Source organism: Octodon degus, unplaced genomic scaffold (assembly GCF_000260255.1).
Source record: "Octodon degus isolate 3935 unplaced genomic scaffold, OctDeg1.0 scaffold00084, whole genome shotgun sequence".
Lineage (NCBI taxonomy): Eukaryota > Metazoa > Chordata > Mammalia > Rodentia > Octodontidae > Octodon > Octodon degus.
The window spans coordinates 3,160,448-3,176,654 of NW_004524660.1; the positions used below are offsets into that span (position 1 = coordinate 3,160,448).

General features: G+C 45.4%; 1 protein-coding gene and 1 non-coding gene across 2 annotated transcripts in view; both read right to left on the reverse strand.

Annotated features, from left to right (window-relative positions):
* The window catches only part of Fam102b (family with sequence similarity 102 member B), a 68,919-nt gene extending 52,718 nt beyond the window's left edge, over positions 1-16,201 (reverse strand). The window contains exon 1 of the mRNA XM_004636950.2: positions 15,991-16,201. Coding sequence (XP_004637007.1) covers positions 15,991-16,127 — 137 coding nt within the window. The 5' untranslated portion in view covers positions 16,128-16,201. The remainder of the gene's footprint in view (positions 1-15,990) is intronic.
* Positions 2,848-2,949, reverse strand: LOC111818262. The gene has a single exon (XR_002822287.1). It is a non-coding gene; the product is annotated as a small nucleolar RNA U13 (small nucleolar RNA).
* Positions 16,202-16,207: the final 6 nt, after the last annotated feature.

Here is a 16,207-nt window from a genome sequence, read left to right on the forward strand (position 1 = left end):
ACCCACTCAGCTACTTTCCTGTTCTCCAGACACTCTCTATAAACTGGATTCTAAACTCCGTGGTCTTTGTGACTGGCTTCTGAGCATGATGTTTTCAAGTGTCACCTACAGTGTGTATCACTGTTCTCATTCTTTTACTGCCAGTTAATATTTCACTCTATGGATGTGTCATATTCCTTCACTTAGTCATCAGCTGATGGCCCCTAGGGTTGCTTGGACATTTTGGCTACTGTGGACAATGAATGGCTCTAGGAAAATCCATGCACAAGGTTTTTTTGGGGTGTGTGCGTGGATAGACAGCTCCATTTCTCTTGGCTACATCAGGAGAACCGCTCCGTCACTTGGTAACTGGTTCCCTTTACTGGTTGAGTCCTGCTTATCTTTTCACGTTCAAAGAAGGAATGGAGCTCTTTGGTTGAAAAATTAGGGAAGACTCATTAGAAGAGCCGGTACTCGCGCGAACTCTGAAGGATTAGAAGGATTTGACCAGTGAAGGCAAGCAACTGGTTAGACATTTTAGCTTTAATAACATTTTGACTTTACTGTTAAAGTACATTTTAAAGAGCAGTTCATTGATACCAAATCTTCACCAAGAAAGTGTTGTTTTTGGCTTTTAAGAAGTTACTTACTATAGCAAAATTCTCGTAAAACTTGTACTGTAACCACTTGTTATGGTTTGTGTCTGGGTATCCCCCCAAAGCCTCCGGCAGCCATGGGGCGGCTTCTGGAGTTTGTGATTGATTACCACGGGTGGGTGTGGATGCTGCGCCTGGCCTGGGGCAGGCAATCTGCATTACAATGCAAGAAGGAGGGATGAGAGGCTAGCTAGCTGTCCGAGCTGTCTCCCTTGGCTCTCTGCTCTTTGCAGCAGCCATGAAGGTCACTCTGCCTTGTGCTGCTCTGCCTTGGAACCAGCTGAGTATGGGCTGAAACCACCACTGACTGTGAGCTAAATATACCTTTCCTTCCTTCCTTTTTACTGTCAGGTGTTTGCCCCTGCCACGGAGCAGAGAAGCTGAGACACCTCTGAAGTAGCAGTGCCTTAAGGACATTATGTCTACTGGTTTTTGTGTGCAAGCATCGCGACCACCCATTTTCAGAACATTCCCACCTTGGCAGACGGAAACCGTTCCCACTGATTCCCACTGAGCAGTAATGCCAATGCCCTTCCCTACTCCCCAGGAACCACCGTGTTCTCCTCCTTGACTACTTCTGGACTGTTTTTCTTTCATTTAATAAAAGAGAGGTTCACTGCTGACTAAAGGGATGGTTTCTCTTCTTTTGGTACCAGGGATCGAACTCGGAACCTTGTGCTTGCTACACAGGCGCTTACGCTGCTGAGTTATAAACCTGGGCCAGGGACTGTTTCTATATATGAAAGCCTTCTTACACATCTGCTCATTTCAAATTTACATGGTTTACTGTAAGGAAAGGTGGAAGCTGGGTATAATGGTGCACACCTACACTCCCAGCTACTTAGGTGGCTGAGGTCGGAGGACTGCACGTTCAAGACTAGCCTGGGTAATTTAGAGAGACCCTCTCATTCATTCATTAAGAAAAATAAAGTGCTGGGGATGTAGCTCAGGGCTCTCTAGGTTCTATCCCCAGTAGAAAAGTGGGGCCTGGGTAGGGCAAAAAGATGACAGAAGGCTGGATGGGAGAAACAAGGAGGTGCAGACCACACAGTGCACACAGACCTCTTATCTGCAGGCCTCACAGCCCTGCTACAGTTCCGCCGGATCCGCCTGATTCTTTTGCATCACCAAGCTGATCCTTTGGGCCACTTCCAGGTTTTAGATGCACCAGCAGGTTTTGTAATTTTCTTGCTGTTGCATGGCACGATTTCTTATAAAATCTGTGTGGCTCAATGTTCTCGATGAGGCCATCTGTGCTGAGGGTTCTGCTCAGGGTCCGGTGCTATTACAATCCAGGAAGACCTTGGATTTGTGTCCTCCTTCCGCAGGAGCCAGGCAGCCCAAAGCCGTCTCGAGAAAGCATTTTCTAGTGCCACCTCTTTGAACAGCAGACTGGTGGTCCCTCAGGTGTTAAGTACTTATGCTATGACAGACTCTCACAAAACTGTAAAATAAAATTAATCACTGCATAGGCTTATATCTTTATTTTCCTACACATGTTCCTAAATTATGAAGCTTAAAAGCAGAAAAAAAAATTTTAGCATTCATCTACTTTACTCAAATATTCTAACATAAATAATTAGCTTGGCTAAATAAAAATTGGAGATTGGGCTGAAATATGCATCCATTTTTAAAGCTATGGTATAATACAAGTAGCAAAAACGTACTATCTTAACCATTTTTAAGCCATGGTTTGGGGTATTAAGCACACGCACACTGCAACGTGCTCAATCTCCAGAACTCATTTTATCTTGCAAAACCTAAATCTGCATCCATTAAACAGCCACCCGTTCCCCAGCCTCCAGCCCCACCGCCCTACGCTGACTACACCGGCTTACCTGAGCGGAGTCCGACAGCACCCTTGTGACTGGCCTGCGAATGTCCCCCCAGTTCACCCGTGTAGCCTACGTGTCGGCGTTCTTTGCAAGACTGAGTAACATTACTGCGCGGGCGGACTGCCACATTTTGCTCATCCACTCATCATCTGCGGGATGCTTAGTCTGCAACATTTGTGCAAACTCTGACAGGAGCAGGGGTGTACAAAGCCTGATTAACTTCCTGCCTTTTAATTCTTCTATATACCAGAAGTGGAACTGCTAGACTCTATTTTAATTTTTTTTTTTTTTTTTGGTCTTTTTGAGACAGAGTTTCACTTTTCAGTTCAGGCTGGCCTCGAACTCACAGCAATCCTCTTTTTTTTTTTTTTTTTCCATGTCAGATGGGTAATGTGCCCACGTCGTAACAAGGTTTGAGGGAGACACATCTCGTGCTTAAGGCATGAACACCCAATCATCACACTCATGAATCGAAGGATCAAATACATGCATACTTTTTCTTTCTTTCTTTTTTCTTTTTTTTCTGGTGGAACTGGGGATTGAAGTCAAGCCCTTGTGCTTGCCAGGGAAGTGCTTATTCCACTGAACCATCTCCCTGGCCCCAGACAGCAATCCTCTTGACTCAGCCTCCCAAGCATTGAGAGTACAAGTGTGTTCCACAACACCAGCACCCAACACTCCAATTTTAAGATTTTGGAGAAACTGCCACACTATTTTCTGGAGGGGTTATACCATTTTATAGTCTCCCTAACAATCCAAAAAGATTCCAATTTTTCATGTCCTTACTAATATAATCTCTACTAAAAAAACTCTGGGTTTTTTTCTGTATTCTAGGGAAGGGTCTACAGGGTGTTCAGGGTCTCACTACTAGATGGGACTCATAGTGATCTGCCTATTTACAGCCTCCCAAGAGCTGGGATTACAGGCGTGAACCACCATGCCCAGTCTCAATTGCCAGCTCAGCGTGCCCCAGAGGATCGAACCCCTGGCCCCTGCGCCTGCTTGTAGGTGCTTTAACCCACTGAGCTATTTGGCTGGCTCTTCTAATCATAAATTTAAGTAGCATAACAAACAATTCCAATTCTAGAGCCAGAGGATTTCAGGGAGGTTGAAATTTTAGGCCTAAGAATCAGCTCAGTGACCATTTGGGGCAGTGACTCTTATTCACAAGCAAGAATTATTTTTTATAACATCTTTTCTAGTTGCCATCTGGTCAATTCAGGTAAATCCTGGTGGTAGGAAATATTATTTCTCACAAGATTTTATTCTGCCATTGTATATATTTATCTAAAATTTATACTAACTATAAAACTTATGTAGCATATAGACACCTCAGGATGCAGTAAAAATCGTGCTATCAGCCCTGTCCTAAATTTTTTGGGGGTTAGAGAGATTTTACTGGAAAAAAGAAGAACAGCTTCTCGATCCATGATGGATCCCCTTTTCTACTTTTTACATTTGCTCAGTCTGACATTGGGAATTAAAACAATATATATATATTTTTAAATTTTTAACTGAACTGTAGCTCCCATAAGTATAATGTGTTGGCCTTAGTTTACCTCTTAGGCTCACACAGAAGAGTAACTCTGCAGCTTTTTCTTCAAGCATTTGACTATAGCCAAACTGTTCTTGATGGGCTCCTTCTCTAAAAAACATTTTTTTTTGGCGGAACCAGGGATTGAACTCAGGCCCTTGCGCTTGCCAGGGAAGCGCTTATTCCACTGAGCCGTCTCCCCAGTCCCATAAAAAACATTTTTGATAGTAGCCATCTTAGTGAGTGGGAGGTAGCTCCTAGCTGCAGCCTTGATTTACATTTTGTTACTGATAACTGATGTTGTGCATTGTTTCTTGTGCTTATTGTCCATGTGTATAACTTCTTTGGTGAAATTCTATTTTTAAGTCTTTGCCCATTTTTCCCAGAGGAGTTCTGTTGTTGTAGAGTGGAAAGAGCTTGTTATTCCTTTATGAGATATATGATTGGTAAATATTTTCTCCCCTCCCAAGTGTTGCCTTTTCATTCTTGGCCTAATACAATTTAATATATTTTAATCACTTATTTATTTATTTGGTACAGAGTCTCACTATGTAGCTCAGACTCATAGTGATTCTCCTGTGTCAGCCTCTCCAGTGCTGGGATTATAGGCTTGTGCCACCATGCCCGGGTTCCAGGGCTGGCACAGCATGTGGTACTGGGGATTGAACCTAGGTCCTTGCATTTGCCAGGCAGGCACTCAGACCGCTGAGCTATAGCCCCAGCCCTACAATTTAAATATAAATGCGATTCTTGGGTACATGAGCAACTTTATTATCTGCAGTACTCTTAATGTCCCTAACATATATGAAGCTTTTTCAGCCTATGACCTTTCCCCATTCAGCTGTAGGCAAAAGTTACTGCAGTTTTCTTAGGAATTGTGCAACAGTTTTCAGCTTAGATCCCTGGGAAGGAAATTAAAACTATTTATCTGTTATGTAATAAGGAAGCCACATAAAATAGTTGAAAGTCTTGGACTAGTAGGCAGATACTTTGAATTTTAGATCTCTATCATTTATTTTTAGTGTAATCTTGGGTAATTAATCTTGTTTTTCTTTATTTACAAGTAGAATGCTAACAACTGTCTTTCTTACCTCAAAATCGTGTGCAACATCAGCCTTTAAAAATGGGTGGATAAAATGTTTAGGCAGTGCAATTCACACAGCCACGGTGGGGCACCAGCCCAGGTGCCTACCATCTGATGGCTGGATGAAGAATACGTTTATGTGTACGCAGGGGATTATCACTCAGCCGTAGAGAAGAAAGAAATGACGTCATATGCAGGAAAACGCACAAAACCGGGCAGCCTCATGTTAAGTGAAATAAGCCAGATGCTGAAAGACAAACATCACATGTCTGCCTAATTATGTGTAATCCAAGATGAAAACAAGAAAGAGACCTCATGGAAGTACAAAAGAGACCATCAGGGATGAGAAAGGAAACAGAGGAGGGAAGGGCAGGGAGGGCGATGGGGGATGAAAATGATCAAAGGATACGGTATACGCGCGAACAAATACACCACACAAAACCCACTACGTGCATAACACGCACTACAAAGAGGGCAAAGGCGGGCAAGACCACCTCAATGGTTCATCCCCCACTGCCGTTCTCGGAATTCATTCTGCAGCGCCACCTGAAACTCCTGCTCGAGGCTGAAACACATTCACAACCTCCTCACCGGACGCTGCATCAGCGACCAGCTGAAGCTGGCTGTCTCCGGACACTGTGCTACTGTGCCCCGGCAGGTGGGCAGCGTTGATTCTCCACCCCGCCTTCCACAGCACGACGGCGCATTCTTAACTCCTCCTTGCCACCTGTGGGCTGGGTGGCAGTGAGGGCTACCACAAGCTTGGGGCACAGGCTGCCTGCGCATGTCACCTTCTACTCGCTAGCGCACAGTACATGCTTCAGTCTCTCTTCACCCTGATGGCTGTCATGACACTGGCTGCTCTGACACCAGACAGACAGCATAGCAGGCCTGTGCGCCCTGCCCTCCTCCTGTCTTCACACCATTTCAGCAATACGGCGGGACCCTGCCCCCTCTACACTGCTCTATCGAAGTAACCTCAAGGCTACTAAGCCCACGCAGTTCCCCTGCTCCTGCAACTCGGTCACCGTTTCTTCCATACAAGCCCGTCTTTGACATCACTGAGGCCTCTCACCATTCTGGATTTCCCTGATTCATCTTTGTGGCTTGGCTTCCTTCCTTATGAAACTTGGACTCTATAACCGATTCCTTAAATTCTTCTTTCCCCTTTTTTTTTTTTTTTTTTTTTTTAAGAGAAGAGTATATTTACTGGGAGAAAGAAAGCTCCAGTCTGAGAGGGACAGAAGCAGGTCCGGAGCGGCTTGCCCTGGGAAAATTTTTCCTCTTCTTTAGGTGCTGGAGATCAATTGCAGGGCCTTACTCATGCCAGGCAAGTGCCCTGCCCTTTGACCATCTCTCCTGCGCCCCTTCAACTTCTTACCAACATTCCTCATTCTCTTTGGTCCTCTACCTACCTACAAACATCTAAACCGAAGTCAACCCTAGCTAGCGTCCGTCTTCTCCTACGTCTAACTTCGGAACGCTGCTGGAGAGATCTGCATAAATATACATATTGCTGACACAAAAATTAATGTTATAATCTCAGGGTTTTTGAACTTGTCCTTGGCCAGCTTCTTTTCTACTCCTCACGGACGCTTTCTCATCTTTTATCACCACAGCAATGCCCTGCACCCCGACCTTTTCTCTAGTTCCTGAAAATGCAAAGGGCGCAAGATAATTCTCTTCAAATCCAGCCTGAAGCCAATCTGCCGCTCTGCATACGCTACCCCTCTGCTTCTGGCTCCCTAGCCCCAGAAAGGATGAGTCCAGAACCCTAGAAACGACCACTTCCTCCTCCTTTCTCCACGCAGCAGGGCACCGCACCACACTATCTGATGCTGTCATTCCGCTTCCTGCTCTAGCCAGACTCAAAAAGCCACTTTGCTAAGGAATTCTCTTCTGTGACACTCTTCCTGGCTGCTCCCCACTAAAGAAAAAAACAAAAGAGCGAACATTTCCTCCTTTTCTTATATTATTACTGCAGTTTTTATGCTGTATGGTAAATTTTTTTTTTTTTTTTTTTGACACAGGGTCTCACTGTGTAGTTCAGGCTGGCCTTCAACTCACTATGTAGTCAGGTTGGCTTCGAACTCATAGTGATCCTTCTGCCTCGGCCTCCCAAGTGCTGGGATTACAGGTATGACCCAACATGCCTGGCTCATAAAGGTAATAATCACAAGGACAAATTTATTGTGAAATGACTGGTAGAAATAAAAATTATAAAAGCTGAATGTGAGGAAATCATAGTGGGACAGTAAGGAATTTGTTTCATTTATTCAGCATGTAACCAACAGAATAAAGAAACAGAACGCAGAGAGAGTGAGAGAGAAGCAAGCAGGCGTGAGCTCTTTAAGCAGGAGAGTGTCGGCCAAACGTGCATGCACGCTTCAGGAGAAGGAAAACTGGTGCAAGTATTTTAATACCGAATGTATTAAGACATCACGAAGTTAACACAAATCACCTTATGTGGCAGAACGTACCTCGCCATGCTGCCGCCATTGTTTCCCGGCAGCGTGCATGCATCTTTTGGCAGAGTCCGTAATTCCCCATCTGATTTCCACGTGCATCTAATTTGGGACTTTTCTGTGTATTTGTCATGCTGTGCTCAGCAAACGAACAACAGCAGCTCCTCACCCCAAATATGCGCCGTCTTTTCCATCAATATTTATAGAATGCCCGCTGTGCGCGGCCCAGGGAACATACGATGGCGAATCCTAACTCACTGGCACAAAATGACATTGACAGTATTTTTACGAGACACAAACATCTAGCAAGGAGGCTGAATTTTGCAGACTTCTAAAAGGGATGACACATTTTGTAAAAAAAAAAAAAAAAATCCAAACCAAAAAAACTCAGGCATAGGGGCTGGTGAGATGGCTCAGTGGTCTAAAGCACCTACTTAGAACAAGCTTAGCAAAGCACAGGGACCGCGGTTCAATGCCCCAGCACCACATGCCAGCCAGCCCCGCCCCCTGGTGGACTGAGCTGGCCACACACACACACACACACACACACACACAAATAAATAAATAAAATTAAAAAAAAAAACCCAAACCTCAGGCATGCCCATTATGTTTGGACCTCTCATGTACAGCTGCCATCGGCAAACAGGAAGGGGCCAGGTCTGGTAGGCTCAAGCGTGGGGCCACTTACTGGAACAGTCTTCCTGTGACTGGCATTCAGAAGAGTCACACTACATATATTGATCTACTCTTTTTTAAAGACATAAAATCGAAAAAGCAGACAACACAAAATGTGAGAAACAGCAGACTGGTATTAAAAGTGGTCCTGGACTGGCCAGATAGCTCGGCGAGACAGCGACTGAGACTGGGCGTGGTGATGCACGGCTGTCATCCCAGTGCTTGGGAGGCTGAAAACGGGAGAATCACCATGAGTCAGTCTATGCAGTGAGACCCTGTAGACCCTGCACTAAATATATATATATATATATATATATATATATATATATATTTTTTTTTTTTTTTTTAAAGTGACCCTGGAGCCAGCACATGTCCTCACTCCTCCCTGGCTGATTTTCAAAATCCTGTTGTGTTTCTTTTCCTCAGGTAGAACAGGAGAGTGATGGCAGCGTTAACAATGACAGCAATACCAGCAATAGCCATGATATGGGAAGAGCACTTCCTCATAGGACTTTCTTAAGGATTAATGTAAAGGCTGGCAAAGTACCTAAAATAAGTATCAGCTACTAGGGTTACAGCTGTTGTAATAATAAGAACTAATGAACCTATTTCTTTTGGTTTCTAGCTTTTGAGACAGGCCCTGGCTAGGGGTTCAGGTGAATCTTGAATTCACTACGTAGCCCAGACTGGCTTCAAACTCATGGCAATGCTCCTGCCTCAGCCTCCCAAGTATTAGGATTACAGGCATGTGCCACCATGCCCACCCGTTGATCCCTTTTCTGGCCAGGGTCTGAGACTCTGTTTTGTTTTGGGACACGGTCTTGCTATGTTGCCCAGGCTGCTCTCCAATTCCCGAACTCACAGGGATCCTCCCAAGGTACCTTTGGCTTCCCAAGTACCTAGGATACATACGTGCGCCACCACACTTGGCTGAGAAATTATTTTAAAATGTTCATGCATATAAATGCAGAGTTGACAAATAAACATTGCGTATAGTTATGACTGGGATCCACAATATCCCTCCAAAGGTTCACTGTGCTGAAGGCCTGGTTGCTGACTGGCTTTGGGGAAGTAACTGCATCGCAGGGCTCTAACTTCACCAAAGGATTCCTTATCAGTCAGGGAAAGTGGCAGAAACAGGATCCTCATGTAGCCCTGCTGAACATGAGTTGCACTGGGGAAGCATGTAGGCGACTAGAACTGGTCTCTCACAGGCGCTTTCCTCTTTCTCTGAGCCCTGGCTTCCGGGGGCGAGGAGCTCTCTGGTGGGCTTTGCCTCACTCCAAGGTCACAGACAACAGAGCTAGTCAACCATGGATGGGGCCTCTGAACAATGAGCCAAAATAAATCACTTTTTTTTCAGTGCTAACATGAAATCCAGGACCTTGCACGTGCCAGGCAAGTACTCCACCACCGAGCAACCTCCAAGCCTTTTTTTATTTCTATTTTTAAAATTTTGAGACAAGGTTCCACTAGGTCACCTCAGCTGACCTTCAACGTGTGATCCTCCTGTCTCAGAGTCCCAAGCACTGGGATTACAGGCCTCACGCCTGGCTCAAGTCTTTCCTCCTGTGTCTTCCTCAGGCATTCGGGCACAGCGGTGGAAGGCCACCACCTACACACGCATCTCCAGGGCACCACATCATGTTCTGATGTACGCCTACACCATGAGACGGTCAAATCAAGCTAATTAATACACTCATCCACTCACAAACTTACTGTTTGCTGGCAGAACATTTATGATCTCGTCTTAGCAATTAACAAATGAACAACACATTCACTCTAAGCATTATGATACACAATGGAGCTTTGTCCCTTTGACCACGCAGTTCCCTGTTCCTCCCGCCCGCAGCAGCAGGCAAGCATCATTCTGTTTTCTGCTTCAGTGAGTCTACCGTTTCCACATTCCACTTGTGCGTGAGCCTGCAGTATTTGTCTTCCTGCACCTGGCTTCTCTTACATGCTATCATGTTCTGCAGGTCTGTTCACCTTGTTACAACTGACAGAATTTCCTTCTTTTTTTTTTGAAGGCTGAACAGTATTCACTTGGGTATACCATACTTACCACACTTCTAAAAAGTCTATTCTTCAAGGCCGGGAAGATAGCTCAGCAGCACAAGTGCCTGCCTGGCAAGTACAAGGTCCTGAGTTCAGTCCCTATTACTATATATCTATATGTAATCTATATCTATATCTATATCTCTATATATCTCCATTCTTCAGCTTCTGAACACTTAGGTTGTTTTGGCATCTTGACTATTGTGAATAATGCTACAATGAACACGGGAGTGCACATGTCTCTTCTATATACTGATTTTATTTCTTCTGCATAACTACCCAGAAGTAGATGGTTATATCTAAAGTATAAAGAATTCTGTGCCATTAGGTCATAAAACATTTTCTAACATTAATATTTTCTACTTATTAGAGATTTTTCATCTTAAAAATCAATCTAATACAATGAAGGGTAATATATCAAAGACTTTAAGAGGTGCATGCATAATTAATTATATTTCTACGTGTTAATGCTAAATAATAATGGATGTACACCAAACTCAGTAATGAGTATGCTTATTATAGTTTACTTGTAAGTATTACTTAAAAAATAAAGAGTACTTCAAAAGGCGCTTAGTGCAATAAATTACGGAAAGCAATGTAACGCACTGATATGCATTTCTTTAAAACAGTTTGTAATTGAACATTTAATGATATGGAAAGTTCACTGAATGAAAAAATGTGCTAAGTGCAGTATGATCTCATTCTGGTTTAAAGAAAGGTAGGTGAAGATTGTGGGGCGCGGACGTGCGTGCGGGTGGCCGGCTGGGTGGCTGGGCTGGGTCAACAGAAGCTACTAGGTTATACACGCACGTCTCCGTAACACCGATCAGCTCAGGCTGCAGCGTGTGCGGTCAGTTCTTGCACTTTTACTTTTTCCATAGGAATCTATACTACTTTTGCAATAAAGAAAAATTTACTAAAGACGGAGTGAACGTGCAGTGAACTAAAATCTTGAAAACAGAGATGTTCTCCAGCCAGGGGGAAAAAAATTCTCTTAGCTTGTTTACAAAGTAAAAACTCCAATAAACAGATGTGCTCTTCCATTTCCTGGACACTCCCTGGATTCATGTGTTTTTGCCAGAATAAAATTATTTTTGCTATGAGCACAAGAAAAAAAAAAAAAAAGACAAATAAAAGGCAAAAATATGTACGAGAAATTTTTTTGTTTAAGCAGACTAGAATTAAACCCATCCTAACAATCACAATAATTCTCAAAAGTAATTTAAACACTTTACAATGGAAGACCTCAAAAAAGATTTAAATACAAGACTGAGTCTTTCCAAAGGTTTTCAGAAATCTCCATAGGTACTAACTTGCTTCAGCTGTGTAGACCTGTCTAATTGTACAATTTATTCCTCAAATGTTAAAACGCAGGTGCGATTTAACCACTTATTCTAACAATTTCATAATGTATTACCAATAATCGTCTTTTCATTTTCACTACTTATCTAACCTCTTCACTGGACAAAACTCAGGAGAAACTGGATTCTTCTAAATTCAATTTTAATCATCTGTAAAAGTGCAAAGCGGCCTAAGGAAATGCTAAAGGAGAAATAAGTGTGGTTTTAATAGATTAGAATCTAAGAAATCTACACACCACCATCCAAGTGTCTTCAACCACTTATCAGGCTGCCAACTGAAGCGCAGTATGTTACACACACAACTTAAAACTCCACATAGCCTCTATCACCATATGCAAACTCTCCCTCAAGCCAAACCAAAGCAGACCATTTTCCTGAATCCTAACTACTGCCAGGCACCAACTATAGATTGTTGTTTATCATTCACTGACTTGAGAAACCTGAGTTGAGGTTCTCATTAGCTCTGGCCCGGGAGCTAACTATTCTTTTAATAGCCTTTTAATTTGTCTCTCCACCTTTAATTTGTTACCACTTGGATCCAAGTGGCATCCACCTGCAGACCACCATAAATATCATTCTAATTATATTACCACTCAGTTCAGGAATCCTAGATTGAATTTTACCCAATGAGAAACGGAAAGCAAACAATAAAGGCATTCAAAGCCCCTTTTCTAATCTTATCTTCTGCCTCTGTTCAAAGTGAGCCCTCTGCCACCAGGCTGATGTAGCACCAATTCTATTAATGTATTGCTCAAGCTGTCCTCCCACCTGGCTTTCTTGTCAGTTGCAAATGCATCCTCCCAGCATGCTCAACTGAAATGCTAACACGGTTTTCAGAAACCATTATGCCTGTAAATAAACTCTCTTCCTCTAGAATTTCAACAACACTCACACCTTGTTTGACCCACTCATTAGGCAGTAATTCATACTGTCGCCCACTGTCAAACAATTATACATCTAAGCTCTATGTGGATTAAAGCTTTGATTATGGCTGGTCACTTGGGCACAGCCCACTATTGCAGACTCTCAGGTGTTCGGCAGGACCCACACGGCAGTGTAGGCACAGCGATCCAGTCTTGTCACTTAGGTAAAGTTGCACGTCATGTATAGAACATTTTACCATCCAGGTTTCCACACAGAAGCCGGGGGCAAGCTAGTAAATAAATAATAGGCTTTAGAGGGACAGCTGTCTTAGGCAGGCTTTTCTCTTTTACATGTTGCTTAGTTCATGGGAGAAATGTCACAGGATTGACAGTGACCCCAAAGCGATTTTTCTAAGAACTCAAACCTAATAGTGATGTGCTTCCAGCATAGGCATTCACTGGTTAGCAGCTGTGCCACTTGGAAATAATCCACTTCCTTCTGTGAGTCTAGGTTTTCCTTTTTCTTTCCCTTGTAAAATGAGGTACTGTTTCTCTCTTAAGTCAACATTTTTGGATTTGTCAAGTTTAAAGAATTAAATACACTATCTAAAGCAAACAGCTAGTTTTCAACAAGTTTCTTGTCTCCTTCCTTTAAAAATCCCCTAGGTGCCAAAGCAGTTAGGTGATGCAGGTACAACACCCTCCTAGATCTTCAAAATAACCTGTCCACAGGCCAGCAGACGTTTCAGTTTTACCGATTTTAGCTTTGAGAGCCTAAGGGCCACATGCAACTGCATCATGGCAGGCTTGGCGCCTGGCCTTGGACCCATGTGTTATAGTTTGGAACTGGAAGGACTCCCAAAGGCTTTGCACTGAGGGTGTGGTCCCCGGCTGGGAGGTGATGGAAACTTAGGAGGTGGGGCCTGGCTGGCAGAGTATGTCCCTGCAGGACCCGCTGAGGGCTACATCTTGTCCCTGGACACTGCTGTTTGCCATGACATGAACAGCTCTGCCCCACGACACATCCTCTGGTGTAATGTTCAGCCTTGTTTCTGGCCCAGGCTATGGGGCCAAGTGACTTGCAGGAAGCCTCTAAGGCCACATGCCCAAATCACGCGGCGTGGCCAAAAATGGTGTTTGAATTTAAAAAAAATTACAGTAAAAGGTCCACTGCCACGAATACCACTCCAAATAAGTCTGTCTTGCTTTGAATAGCACCTGATCAGTTGTGCCATTTTCTGAGGCAGTTCTGGAAATGCCGTTTCGTTACCCTGCTGTGGTGGCCTTGGTATCCTAATTCAATTCAGAATGCTTCCCTTTCATGGTCATTCTGACTTCGGGGAAGAGCCGAAAGCTGCATGCTGCCAGATCTGGTGAGTAGGTGGATGAGGACATACCGTGTTTCTATGACGCCTGTCCTCCTGTTGGATGCCATCCAGCAGCTGCCTTCACCATATTTTTTTAATCACATCTCATAAGACATTCATGAAAGACTTCCAGAACTGCTTCAGAAAGTGGCCAAAATGATGGGGTAGTGGGTTCCATGCAAGTGGGAGAACTTTGAGGGGGACTAATGACAAGAGGTTTTTGGTTTTTTTTTCACTGTAATAAAACCCATGTTTCAATAATCCTACACAAATCTTTCCTCCAAGTTCAAGTATTTTGTCACAGGGACAGAAAGCTGGCTAACACACCACACCCTTGCTTTCGGCTCCACACGCACGCTGCACCCCACTTCAAAGGCACACGCTCCTCACTCTGAATCATTTCCCTCAAACCGCAGGGCCCCTTGTTTGCTTGGCCATACAGGGCACACTTCCTACCCTCATCTGCCTTGATGAAAGCCAGATTTTAGTTGCAGGAGAAAGGGATGTTTAACTTTCTCATTTCCTAGTCTTTGAAGAGCACATACCCAATTCTACTCATCGTACCTTAAAACCATCAGGAAGCTGCCTACTCAGAAGAAGCCCTTCAGCATAGTGCCTGTTTTCCCTTTATTTGGCACCACCCCGTTTGAAGTTAGAGCTACTTCAGAACCTTGGCACTACACTAATCAGTGGGGACTGGCAAAGCCTGTGATGCTTCCTGTGCCTCAATTTATTTGTCCAAAACTGGGGGCTCCTCCCCCATTTTAATTCTCATAGGCTTTCTAGGAAAATTACATAAAAGAGTATATTCAAAAGGCCCAATGGACGTATTTGCTGAATAAATGATTACCTGCAACAACTGAACAGAAGTACAGCAGGCTAAGGGAAAGGAGCGCTGACTAGACAAGTGTCCTGACCACCAGGTGTCACCACTGGGTCAGCAGCCCTGGTCTCTTCCAGGTGGGGTGTGTGACCCTGCAGCAAAACAGCAGCCCTGGAGGCTAGGATGGTCACTGTCCGTAAGGACAGTTACAAGTGCGAGGCTTCTCCAGATTCTAAGAGCTAGTGCAGCATTTTTTGGGCATCATTTGTTTCCTTACACGTATGTTAAAATGACTGTAGGATAATTAGCTGGATAGCTACAGATTTGTCATCGGTTTAATTTTTAAAATGGTCCTCAGCACACTTTTTTTTTTCTTCTTAATTTTAAGAGTAGTGCCTCGCACACACTACGCTCTAGCCAACCAGACATAGTCTGGCTTCCACAGCCTTCTGTAGGACCAGGGTGGGCGGTTTCCCTGCCCACTGACACTCCTGACGGGCCCATCCAATGACACTGCGGCTTCCTTTATTAGTGGGATGACAGCTGAAAGGCAAGCAGAATGTTTTCGGAATAAAAATGCCGTCCGAGATGAGTACACAGAGGCAAAATACAAAGAACTATTAATCCTCCTTAGCCTAGTGAACTCAGCAGTTCATTAAAGGCAATTGTGTAAGTTTCTGCTTTCTTGACCAAAAAAAAAAAAACAAACAAAACGCTCTAGGGCAAATCTGTCCGCCAGCGAACAGCCCCGCAGTCGCACAAGGGGCACTGTCACAGCCGGCTGCACGCCGAAGTCCGCCAAGGCGTCTCCCTGAGCTCAGTGCGGAATGACAGCAAGGTCGGGCACCTACTGGCGTCCAACACTCCCCACCGAGACCCGCTGCGGGCCGCTTCAAGGCTACGTTAATCGGCGAGCGCCCCGCGGGGCCCTCGCGGGCTCCAACCCCGGACTCCGGCCGGGCGGACCAGGCCGCCCGCGTCCGGGCGCAGGCTGCAGGCGGAGGGCGCCGCGGCGCGCAGAAGGCTCGGCGCGGGCGCTCCCGGTCCCGCGCAGTCCGGGTCGGTTTCGTCTTTAATCAACCCTCAGGCTCGGCGCCGACCCTCACCCGGAGACGCGGTCGCGGGGAAGCCCGACGTACCCTCGCCCGGCACCGCGGCCGTTCCGGGCAGGGAGGGCGCGCAGGCCCGCCCGAGCCCCGAGCCCCGAGCCCCGAACCCCGAGCCCACCCGCCGGCGAGCGCGCCGCACGGCGGCTCCCGAGGAGGACGCGGCGGCGGTGGCGCGCGTTACCTGGACGACTCGGCGCTGAAGCTGCCGCCGTCCAGCAGGCGCATCTTGCAGAACAGCACCCCGTTGACGAAGGGCACGGAGGAGAGCTCCTCCAGCTCGAAGTCCACCTTGAACTTGAACTTCTTCTTCTTCATCATCGCGGCGGCCAGGCGCCGGCGAGCGCGCAGCGCGGCCGGGCGCCGCAGCCTCAGCTCGGCGGAGCCCGGGAGGCGCCCAG